The following is a 12,827-nucleotide window of genomic DNA, read 5'->3' as shown; positions in this document are numbered from 1 at the left end:
AGATTCCGGGAGACAAAGCAGGGATCAGCTTCCCAGGCTAAGGGATCTGCTGGGAGAACAGCACTCTGTGTATCCCCTGACAGCTTTTACACCACGACAGAAGTCACATCTTCACATCTTCCATCCAGCAGGAGCTTTGATAAAAGGTATTTATAGATCCACCACGAACAAATCCTCCACAAGCAGAGGGGTTGTGCATTTTGTGGGAGAGATGGAAGCTTGGCTGTTGTCACAAGCACCAGGAAAAAAGCCCACCAGCACAGGGTAGTTCTTTAATTTTTATTTTCTTTACTAGCCATTTATCTATTATCACAGGGATAAATTTCTCTTTTTTTAGGTCTGTCTTAACCCCAGAGTGACAACTGCTTGACAGCACTAGAGATCTTTGTACAGGAGGGATTTAAAAGCACATTAAGAACGTGCTTTTTTATTAGCACAAACTCTGCTGACTTCACTGGCACATATGAAAGAAAAGCTAAAACATATCCAGGTATTTTAAGGATGGAAATAAGGGAGAATCTCTCCACAAGACATTCCAAAAGAAAAAAAAAAAAAACCACAACCTTGCTCAGCTTCCACCCCACCCACTGCAAGGGAATCAGCCATCAATCTTTGTTTTCCTTTCTCTCACAGAATATTCTGAGTTGGGAGGGACCCACAAGGATCATCAAATCCACCTCTTAGCCCTGCACAGGAATTCCTTTCATGGAACATGACACTGCAGAACAGCAGTGACCAAGGCAGAGTATCAGGTGATGAGTCTGCTTGTTTGGTTTGAGGCACATTAGTTATTTATGTGGAATATTTCACGGATGAGACAACAGAATTTCCCCCCTGAGAGTAAAGCTCAATCCTGGGGGATCCTCCCGCTGATCCGGCTCTCTGCTGGATTTCCCACGGGCAGGAGCCAATCGAGGTGGGCACTGAGGGGCTGGGAAAGGCTCTGCCTGTGCCTGACACCAGGATCTGCAGAGCTCAGCAGCTCCCGCTAAGCCGGGCTTTACACATTCCCTGCTTTACACATTCCCTGCTTTACACATTCCCTGCTTTACACATTCCCTGCCACTGCAGCGCCCAAAGCAGCTGACAGCCACAATGAAGAGTCTTTTATCCCCTTCCTGGTAACAACACGAGCCTCCCGAGCTGCCTTTTGGATGTTCTCCTTCCTAACAGCCTGGAAAAATCACCCTGCACTCAAAGGAAGTGGTCGCTCCGGACTTAAAAAGAAAAAGGAGGGTGAAAACATCATCTCCTCACAACTCCTAAATATTTTACAACAGGGCTGGAATTATTCTCTCCCATAAACATAAAGCAGAAAGCACCCTCCTGGGGAGCACCTGGGATTCTCTCCATCCTTCCTTTGCAGGTGCTCAGGACTGAAAGCCCTCGGAGGAACAGGGATGAACACAACAAAACCACGATGGATTATCCCCACTGCTCACTCCAGCAAACAGCTCCACGCTCTCCAACGAGCCCACGAGAAGGAAGCCAGCTAGGAAAATACATTTTTAGGTGTGTCAGCCAACACAATCAATCAGAGAGTCACCTTGAGGTTGCAGAGATAGAGATAAAATGAAGCTGCAGTCTGGGGACTCTGTTGGGCAGCCAAGCGCAAAGGAAAGGGCTGGATTTACGCCCCTCGCCTTTCCCTGCCCTGGTTAAAGGTGAGTTCCATCTGAGAGGCTTTTTATAGCCTAAACTTTGAAGCAGAATCAAAACACAGAGGGTTTTGTCTGATTTAACCAAAGGAAAGCTGAAGGTGAGGCTTGTGATGTTCCACACTTGGCTGTGCCACGAGAGCAAAGCACATGGGGATGGGATGGATGGAAGGGGCCAGGACATAAAACACGGGGTCAAATCCCAACTCCAAAGGGGGGTGACATTGCCCTGGGAATTCCCTGAGGAGGAGCTCTGACCCCCACAACCCCAGGCATCACAGAGATGCAGCTTTAGTCACGGCCTGAAAGGCAAACTCCCGCCTAAGTGGTTAAACTCCCTCCACTGCTGCTCGTTTTCAGAAACATCACCCAGTCTGATTTCAGAAATATCACCCAACCTTCAGTTTTTTGCTGGCAAATCTGCTCATGGCCCCAGGGAAGTATAATGGGAGATGACAGTGGGAAGTTCAGGAAAAAAAAAAGAAAAAAAAGGAATTTTCCCCACAATTGTTTGCTGGGGAAAAAAAAAAGAAAAAAAAAAGATTTTTTTTTCTTAGGTGATGACACAATTCCTCTGGGAGGGGTTGGTGGTTTGGTTTGGGTTCTTTTAAATTTCAACAGAACCCTTTTCTTTCCAACATATGAATCAAAAATAAAAGCTGCATTGCAGTGTTTTCAAGTGCTATAGTAAAACACAAAAAAAGAAGTGTTTGGTTCTGGTTTGTTTGTACTTTATATAACATTTCTAAGAGGTTTTGAAGTCTAAACCCCTGCTTTTCTAAGAGGAGGTCTACTCTGGTAGTGCTTTCCACCAGAATCAGGATTCCTTCCCCTGCCAGGCATTATTTGTTGGAGGGAAGCAGCTCCTTAAAACCAGTAAATGAGAATTACAAGTAGCATTTCCTACTCATGCTGCAGTGGAATCCACTGGGGATCAAGTTACACCAAAGCCCAAGGAGCTCAGTGCTGCAAATAAAGAGGACAAAGAATACAGAGAGAGATTTTCATGTTCACTTACACCTACAAACCTCCAAGGATCCCCCCAGAGCCCCAGCTGGTTGGTTCCTCTCTCTCTCTGGAAAGCAGAATCTGGATTTGAGGACATATTGCACTGGTGGAGGTGATTAAAATGTGCACCTAAAACCTTGCCCTGGGAAAGAAACTCTAAGCCTCTGATTTCCAAGATAGCAAAAATAACCCCCTCAAACCTGCCAACCTGAATATATATATAAAATAAATATTTATATCAATAAATGCACGTGCTTTGCTTGTTTCTCTCTATTTTTTTAAACTTCAGTGGTAGGAAATTAACAGTTGCTGTTATTTTTCCCTTTTACCTTTACCAAAGGAATTCTCTCTTGTCAGCAAGAAACAAAAAACCTCTTCCAGAGCATCTTAGTTACTGTTTTCTACAGACAACAGATACTTTATGGAAAAAGATACATTATAAGCGGGGAAAAGAGAATTCCAAACTCCATTTCTCTTAAAAACACAGCCCCTGCTAAAGGATTTACAGTAGATGTATTTTAATCTGGTTTTAATATGTCTGAGGGTTTATTTGTTTAAGGGGGGGAGGGGAATTTGCTGACCTTTGTTTTTTTAAAACACCCAAATGACCGTGCTACAGTTACATTTTCATTCCTGATATTTGCTGGCCAAATCCAGTCCTCCCCTGCTGACCAAGATTGATAACCAATTTGATTATTCTATTGTTAACAGGCTGCTGGGGGTGGTACAGCTTTAACCTTCAAAGAAAGACAATTAATTTGGCTACAGGGGGAACATTTCTATAAATTACATAAAAGAATAAGAAAACAAGGTAATAACCGTTTATGTCCTGGATCGACTCATTTTTCCCTTGCAACTGTTCTGCAACTTTCACGAGAGGAGTTTCTCACAAACTCAAGGTTTTAAGAAGAATTTTAACAAATCTTGCACTGACAATTACTTTTAAGACCTCTTTACCGTTGTCTGGTGTGGAACACGTTATCGGTTTAACCACAGAGGACCAATACGTGAAATAAAGCACCAAGCACAAGGCAAACCAAAAATCCGAGTTCAGGCACCCGGTGCTGTCCGTGCCCCCCCTCCAAAACCAGCACCGGCAGGTTCCCGAGATCAACCCCTCCCAGGGACCCGTTTTTGGGGGGCTCCAGCCGCGGGGAGGGAAAGGGAAGCGCTGATGAATCGGCCCCGGGGAAGGAGCCACATCCCGCACCCTTTGTTCCCTCTAAATCAACCCTTGGGAACACGCGAGCCCCTGCAGAGCGCGGGGAGGGCGCTGCGGGCAGAGGGACCCTCGAGATTCGGGCCATTGGATCCTTTCAGACGCGATGACAAAACTTGGGTCGCGTCCCCCCCCGGGATGATCGGCGGGGACCCGCCAGCACCGCCCGCTCGGGGATGCGCTGCGGCCACGGAGCGCTCCCGCAGCCGCGGGAATGGGGATCCAGGGATGGGGATGCCGGGGATGGGGGTGCCGGGGATGTGCATCCCAGGGATGAGGATTTCGGGGATCCCTGGGATGAGGGTGCCGGCCATGGGGGTCCCAGGGATGAGGAATCCAGGAATGACGGGTGCCGGGGGTGACGGTCCCGGGGATGAGTGTCCTGGCCATGGGGGTGCCGGGGATGAGGACCCCGGGACGAGCATCCAGAGGATGGGGGTGCCAGGGATGAGGACCCCGGGGATGGGGGTGCCAGGGATGAGGACCCCGGGGATGGGGGTGCCGGGGATGAGGACCCCGGGGATGGGGGTGCCGGGGATGAGGACCCCGGGGAAGGGAACCCCGGGGATGAGCATCCCGGGGATGGGAACCCCGGGGATGAGCATCCCGGGGATGGGAGTCCCGGAGGTGAGGACCCCGGGGCTGAGGGTCCCGGGCCTGGGGTAACTCCGCCGCCGGCGCTGCCGCAGGGGCGCGGCGGAGCGCGGGGGCCGCCCCAGCCGAGCATGCCCAGTGCCCGGCATGACATCAGCGCCCGAGCCCGCCGAGCCCCCGCGCCCCCGGCCCTGCCCGGAGACCCCCGGGGGAACCCGGACCCCTCACCGAGTGGGCGGGGGGCAGCCCCGCCGGGGGGGCGCGGGGAGCGCATCCATCCTTCCAACGCCCCCCCCCCCCCGCTCCGCCGCAGCGGGAACAATGGCCGGGGTGGGGGGGACACACGGCGGAGGGAGGGGGCGTTGGGGGTCCCCCGCGGGCGGTGGGACGGCGGGGAGCGATGCCGTGTCCCCGGCGGGGGATGGCGATGCTCGCGCCGCCCGCGCGCGGGAGGGATGCGGGAGGAGGAGAAGAAGAAGGAGGATGCGGCAGACTCACCCCGATGACCACGGTCTCGTCGCCCTTGAATTTGGGGATGAATTTGTCGCCGCGGAGGATCTCGGCCTCGTTGAGGGGCCGGAAGCGGCACATCACCTTGATGCTGCACTCGGCGGGGTCCGCCATGGCCGGGCAGCAGCGGCAGCGCCGGGATGGGGCCGCCGGGCGGGCGGGGCCGGGCGGGGCCGGGGCGCCGAGAGCCGCTCACAGCCCCCACAGCCCCTCTCGCAGCCCCTCTCGCAGCCCGCGGACCCGCCCCGGACCGGCCCCGCACCGGCCGCGGCTGCGCGGGGACACGGGGGCGGTGCGGGGACCGCGGCGTCCGCCCCTCGGCATCACAGGGATGCGGGATCGCCGGAGGGGGGGGGGGGATGCTGGGAGCTGAAAGATCATCCTGTTCTCTTCCCAGGGACACCTTCCGCTAGACCAGGTTGCTCCAAGCCCCGTCCAGCGTGGCCTTGGACATCTCCAAGGGCAGCCACAGCTTCTCTAGGAAACCTATTCCAGTGTCTCACCCTCCCCACAGGGAAGAATATCTTCCATATATCTACACTAAATTTCTTCTCTTTCAGTTGAACCCATCGCTCCTTGTGCTATCACTCCAGTTCCTGGTGAAGAGTCCCTCTCCAGCTTCCTTCAGACACTGGACAGTGCTATGGGGTCTCCACACAACCTTGTCCTCTCCAGGCTGAACAGCCCCAACTTTCTCAGCCTGTCTCCATATGGGAAGTGCTCCAGGCCCCTCATCAACTTTGTGGTTATGCTCTGGACTTGCTCCAACAGACTCCCCTCAGCATCCTTCCCACTCAGACCCCACTTAGTGGCCCCCAACTCAGAGCCCCACTCAGCACCTTTCCCCCTCAGATTCCCCTTCTCAGAGCTCCCCTCAGAATTTCCCTGAGTTCTCCCCTGAGATCCCTTTGTCTCAAACCAAAGACAAGGCTGGCTGGTCAGCAAACCAAAAATCTGAGCTCAGGCACCAGGTGCTGTCCATGTACCCCCACCCAAACCAGCACCAGCAGGTTCCTGAGCCCAACCCCTCCCAGAGACCAACCTTGGGATTGTCTTCTCTTTTCCTTAAAACACAAGATTAGCCCTGTGTGTGACACTCACAATGTAACTGTTCAATCACAATCATCCAGCTACAGCTTCTGATTAACTACAACAACAAAAATTGCAGAGTTTGACTCGAATCTCGAGGGGCTCAAATCCTGGATTACACTTGGATTACAAATCTGCTCTCTGTGGGAAAATCTTAAAGAAACAAGGAGGGAGGACAGAGCTGTGCTTTGCCTCTGGCACAAGCTGGATCTCTAACCAGGTTATTTATTCCTGGAATACATTATGTACACACATTACATCACTGCTGTGAGAAGGAGCAGAAGCAATGGTACCTCGGGGTGACGCTTGGACCTCGTTCAATTGACAGGAAGTTTGGTCACGACGCAGTCGGTGAATCAGCATCTGGGAAAAACAGATGGAGGGGCTGGAGGCTGTTCCTACACATCAGGGGTGCTGTCCTTCTGCTCCTCCTCCAACAATGCTCCTTTCTTTACCTGCTAAAAGCACCTGCAGCACTTTGCCCTCCTGTCCCCACCCCTGTGCCCAGACTCCTTTATTTCACTGCATTCATGTGATTTGAAGGGTCTGGACCACAGGACATCTCCTCCTCCTCCTCCATCATTTTCTCCCTAGAAGAAGCTGGACCACTAAAGAAGATTCCAACCACCACTGATGTCTTCTGGACACGACCCAGACTTCAGCAATTCCTAAAACTCGGGTTTCTTCCCGAGTCCCAGTTTAACTCAATTAGCCTCAGCCCTACAATTAAGGTGATGGTGGACAGTCCTCCAGCATTTTGATGGAAATCTCCCTTTTTTCCAGCTCCAGTGGTTGTCCTCATTACCTGAGGTAGATGTGAGGAGCAGGCTTGTTCCAGAGGCTCTCACACCCCTCTTGAAAGCAATTACATCGAGGAGAGTTAGCAATGTGCAGCATGTGATAAGACATTATTATATAATGAGATTTATTCCCGTGGATTACCAATTATCCCTTTTATTTCTCTTATGTTTCAAGCTTTTACCCTGAATAGCAAATTCTGTTAGTCATGACAAGCAGGGGCTTAGTCATAAAAGACAACCCTTTGGATGAATTAATCCTTATTTTCCTCCATTATCCAGAGCTCATTTTGGAGCAAGATAGGCAAAAAAATCTATTTTCCTGTTCGAGCAGGTATAATCTGCAATCAGAATTCAAAGGGCCATCTTTTCTGAGCAGTTTTGGCACAAACAATGTGACATTGTCTGTGGTGCAGACAATACCTCATTGTCACTGAGCTGCTATTTTTACTACTTATTACCAGCTTAGGTTAAGCAGCCTAGTAGGAACAGGAGTTTTCAGCCAGACTCGGGAGTGATCAGCTCCTCCTGGGGTTTGGGAGCTCCTTCCAGGCTGGGCTGGGTGCCTGAAGGTGTGATGTGGAGTTTGTTGGGAAACTGCTTTACATAAAGCATGAAGAGACACAAAACCAGTCAGATGTCACTGCTGGCACCTTAATTACTCCCTTTCACTTCTGAACCCATGGCATTTTTCAGTCGTTCACTTTACAAGAAACACCACTGTGGCTGTGTTTCACTGAGCTTTCTTACACCAGAACACAAGAGGATTGTCTTCTTACCAGTACCACAAAAGCAAAAGCCAGAGAACCTCAATGTCACCTCATTTTCCTGCTTTCCCAGCAAGTCCTCCAGCTGTAATTCCACAGTTTAGCTCACCCTGGCAGACCAGATATGGTTTGAGAGCGAGCTCTGATTTTTTTCCTGAAGAAATTCTCAGGCTGAGCCAACCTCAGCTGGCACAGTTCAAACAGCACAAGATGTCAGAGCTTCCCAAAAGGAACAACGAATTCATTGGGATCATAAGAGAACAAGATACCAGGATAACAAGGTGTTAAGGCTGCAGGAAAACCAAGGGGGGGACAGGTGACAGTCCTGAAGGACACCAGAAGGTGGACTGTGATAGAGGTGATTCCACAGAAATAAAGGAACTGGGCATTTCAGAAAGGGGAAAAAACAATTTCCCATGTGCAGAGCTCAAAGAACTTTGTTTCCTTTCATTGCTTCTGGGCTCCAGGAACGGGCTTTGGAGTTGGGAAGGAGCTTCAGGAGAAAAAAAGAACACCAAGGTTGAATTTCTGCTGTGTTTAACAGTTCAGTGCTGGCCAGGGGTGTAATTTGTCAGCAGGGAAAGCGGCTTTAATGCAGATCCCATTGATCCTGGAGCCTCAGCAGTGGCCTGAGAGAGGAAATCTGATGAAATGCCTGTGCCAGCAGTGCTGAGATGTCTGTGGGTAAAGGGGCAGGAAAGCATTTCTCCCCAGAGGGTTGGGATCCCCACGACAAAAAGCAGTTTTAAGTGTCTCAAGTAGTTAATGCCCCCCAGACACCAGAAGACACCTTAGAGTGCACCAGGGAATATGTTCGCTAAGCCAGGACATGAAAGGGTTTAGCAGGAATAAAAATAAATAAGCAAATAAATAGAACAGGCAACAAAACGAGCTAAAAAGTGCTGAGAAGGCAGTGAGGAGGGAGTGAGGTACAGGAACATCCAGTGTGCATCCCCAGGGATCACCAAAGGCACGGAGGCACATCCACAGCTCAGGAGGGACACTGGGGGACAAGAACATTTGGGCCAGGCAAGGGCAAAATGCAACAGCAAAACGTTGCACAACTGACCCTCTCAGTCACCCAGGATGGTTATCCCACACACAACATCCCTTTGATCCCACAGGGAAGGATTTCTTTGGGGACTGGGGCCGTGGGGGTTCCTTTCTCACACCTCCACGGAAGGTCAGGGGTGGGAATGGAGCACTGGCACTCCAAAGATACTCCAGGAGAAAAGTGTTTGGCAGGGAGTTTAAGAGCAGAATTGCTTCTGATTTGCAAAACACTTCCTGTAAAATATATATAAGTTTCGTAAGTACACACATAAATCTCAATCTTCATATAAATTATTCACGTTATACAGTCATCTATATCATGTTAACCAACCTATAAAAATGGGTTTACTAAAAATAAATAAATAGATATTTTTTTTTTACTGCTTTGTAAAACAGCAAAGCCTTTTAGTTGCTTATATTCATCACTCAAAACATTTTTCCAGGTTGCCATCTTTTTATTTGGGTTACTCAATAAATCACCCGAATCAAAGGATGGGAACTCAGGGGGGGAATTATAAATTTATATATTATATGCTATAAATGATATATTTAAATTATAGGAAGTTATGAAGCAACCATAAAAACGCCAGCTGAAAAAAAAAAGCACTAAAAGCCACTAAAAAAAAATCCAAAATCCCGAGCCACAAAGCGTCCCCGGAGCTGCAGAAAGAGTTAAAGAGCATCGCAGGCAGCTGATGCCATCTTCTGGTGTCACTTACAGCGCCGGGGATTTAAACCCACCAGGACCAGTCCAGCCAGATCATCATCAGGAAGGGAGGGGGGACACGATGCTATTTTAAGGAGCACTTTATCCCCAGGGCAGGGCTCAGTGAAGTGACATTAATTGGGGCAGGGGCAGCCAAGCGTTAAGAGCCGCGGTGGGAAGTGAGCACCAGGCTGCCACCAATTCCCAGCCAGCTGCCACCAGCCCGGCCCCCGGGGGGGGATTTGGGCACGTGGGGATCCTTGGCAGCTTCTGCTCTGTTAAAAATCAGCCCCGAGTGCTCCCGAGGTTTGGGGAGTGCAGCTGGGAGATGTGCCTTGGTCACTGGATCGTCTTCTGCTCCATTAGCTCTGCTGGCCTGGGGAGAGCCCACAGCTGACAGGCACAGCTCATTCCTACTGACATTCCTGAGTGGATGAGACCTTGTCAGGGTATGATCCCACACGGATGGTCAGTCCTGTACTCCCACCAGACAGAAAGTTTCAGGCTGAGATGGCTGTTGTGTTGCAGGTTTTCTGTTATCTGCCACGTATCTGCCTGAATTATTGCCTCCCTCCTTCCTTTGCTCCTTGCTCTGATCCTTCTACATCATCCTCCCCGGGCAATTCCACTTGGATTGGAGTTAAACCAGGGTGCAATGGACTGAAGCCAAACTGGACTAAAGAGATTTTACTATTCTTAGTCACAGAAATAATCATAACTTCACAAAGTTATGAGACTGTTAGAGTGGGGAGGCCCTGGCCCAGGTTGCCCAGAGATGCTGTGGCTGCCCCTGGATCCCTGGAAGTGTCCAAGGCCAGGCTGGACAGAGCTTGGAGCAACCTGGGCTGGTGGGAGGTGTCCCTGCCCATGGCAGGGGGTGGGACAAGATGAGTTTTAAAGTCTCTTCTACCCAAACCTTTCTGAGATTCAGTGATTCCCAAACAATCCCTGTGACAGGCACAAGGAGAGGTTCTTGACACATCCACAGGGTGGACAAAGCTGCTGAGGAGTGGCCACACCCCAGGAAGGACTTCACTGTTACTCCCTTTCAGTTTTCAGGTTTCCTATTCCATCTACATTACTTTTCCTTTTTTTCCTTTAAGCTGTATTTACTGGGTGACAATCCAGACTGATTAAATGGGGTTAAATTGAACTTGCATGGGTGCTCTTCCTTAATTTTATGAGATTACATCATTAAAAAATGAGAGGCACGTGCAGATGCCTTTAGAGATACAGTGGGTGCACTTCATGAAGGTCATTCTCCACCTTCCTAAGAGTAAGTCTGAATATTGCAAAACCTAAAAGTAGAACAAACATGGAAGTGAGATTTGAAACTGTTTCTCTGAAGCCAAACCCAGGAAGCCTGTTGGGATGACAACTGAACACAGACCAAAACTCCAGTCGGTCTGTAATTAAATTGATAAACCTAATTAGAAACAGAACCATCACTTCCTAGTACCTGACATTTAAGGGAAACTGTGCACATGAACATGGACTCCAGTATAAACTGCTGTAGACAAACTAAGTAAGAATTAACAATCTTACCTGAATGACATTCAAATGACAGAACAAAAATCACTATTCAAATCCTCTTCAAATAAGAATTAAAAATGAGTGTTATCCTCAACACACAGAGTAAAACAGCACAAAACCAACTCAGTGGCATTCCCTGCTGTTTAGTGGGATGAGGACAAAGCAGAGTTTCTACCCATACTCCCTTTCTTTTCTCTTTTTCTTCTTTATAAGGAAGATTTCCATGAGCTACAGCATTATCCATCACTCCCCTTCTCTTGCACTTGAGGCACACAATTAACTGCCAGAAATTCTAAGGATGACTTTTCCAGTTCTGCTTTCCTAATCCTTTAAATGAACCCCATTCCACATCTGGCACTTACCATCAGAGCCTTGGGAGTTCGTGGGATCCTTCTCTCCACCTCCCATTTTCTCAGAATCCATTAAAAGTTCGAAGCTCCAGCTAAAGGTTTTTTAAAGTAATTAGATGAGGATTAGACTACCCCAAGTCTGAGACAGGCAGCAATCTGAGACATCTTCAGTCCAATTTTCCCTGAAAATGATCCATGTCTGTAGTGAGAGTCCACAGCTTTCAATCTGCAGAAGAAATTACTTCCCATTTTCATTAAGCCTCCAAAGGGTTTTGGGGATGGTGTGAAGCAAGGTTATTTCTATATAATCGAGGAGAATAACTTATTTCTTTGTCAGGCTTAGATTTTCAGTAATTCTTTCAGAGAAAATTCATTTATACTTTAGACCATGTGGGTCAGTCATTCCCAGGAATGAGCCCAGCTCTGCAGGAAGGCTCAGACACACCTGGAAAGATCACAGAGCAGTTTTTTAGGGAAAGCCCAGAGCAGTGAATAAACACCTTTGCACAGGTGCCCCCCTTGTGCTGACACCCCAAATGCTGCCACCACACCTCACCTGACCAAGGCAGGTCATGGGTCCTTCTGACTGCTCTCAACAGGTTTAATCTGTTCTCACCTCTCCTTGGAGACATCAGACTGAATAAAAAAAATAAAGGCTCAGTGAAGCAAAAAAACAGTTAATTTTAGACATCTGAGTTTCTGACGAGCTCCTGGTATTTAAAGCTCTGCAAAGTGTTTTCAGCTGCCAGAAATTTTAACTTCCACAACGCAAGACAAAGCAGGCTGAAACACAACTTGGGTTAAAAATAGCTCTTTATATGTAGCTGAGAAGAAAAACACACTGACTGCATGACATCAAGGCAAAGCATATCTCGAGTTTCTCAGGAGGGTGGGTCTGGACTAGACAACCTCAAAGATTCTGTGATTTGTAAGAAATATTAGAAACATTATCCAAAGGTGGAGAATCCAACAGTCAAACGATTCACCCCAAGTTTCTCTGGAAGAACAAGAAACTCTCATTCACTCCATTCCCAGGTCTCAGATCCCAACCTCCAGCCCCATCCCTCCCCTTCCACAGACTATATTCCAGGAATAACCTGGAACTTTCTGGAAACCAGTGCATATGCAGTGCTGCAAACCACACCAAGAGCCCCTTTAAGAAACCCCTAAGAACTTCCAGGTGTCACTGCTTGCACCCTGTGAAAGAACCACATGTGCACCATGGCCAGGTTTTGATATGTATTTTTTATTTCCCTGCAGTTTTCACTTATCAAGAACAAGTAACAGGGAAAGTTGTCTGAACTAGTGCATAAACAAACATTCGGAAACACCACTACACGTATCTAATTTACAAGAACCGTATAAAAAAAGTCACTAAAACACTACACTACGAAGGTGTCCAACGCTTACAGTCAGACTTTTTCCAACCCGTTACTTGCCTTGTAGCCACAGGAAAACTCTCCAAAATTGAAAAGACAATCTTGCCACGACCCTCCCCCTCCCCTTTCCACTCCCACCCCCCTCCCCGCCCCACCCACCACCT

The 12,827-nt window shown here is 48.8% G+C and overlaps 1 protein-coding gene across 1 annotated transcript in view; it reads right to left on the bottom strand.

The window, feature by feature from the left end:
* Window positions 1-5,190, bottom strand: part of KIF5C (kinesin family member 5C) — a 70,396-nt gene extending 65,206 nt beyond the window's left edge. Inside the window, exon 1 of the mRNA XM_027721044.2 lies at window positions 4,978-5,190. Coding sequence (XP_027576845.1) covers window positions 4,978-5,103 — 126 coding nt within the window. The 5' untranslated portion in view covers window positions 5,104-5,190. The remainder of the gene's footprint in view (window positions 1-4,977) is intronic.
* Window positions 5,191-12,827: the final 7,637 nt, after the last annotated feature.

Source organism: Pipra filicauda, unplaced genomic scaffold (genome assembly GCF_003945595.2).
Source record: "Pipra filicauda isolate LSUMZ 115617 unplaced genomic scaffold, ASM394559v2 scaffold152_size1767362_pilon, whole genome shotgun sequence".
Lineage (NCBI taxonomy): Eukaryota > Metazoa > Chordata > Aves > Passeriformes > Pipridae > Pipra > Pipra filicauda.
This window is presented reverse-complemented; position numbering and strand designations above follow the sequence as displayed.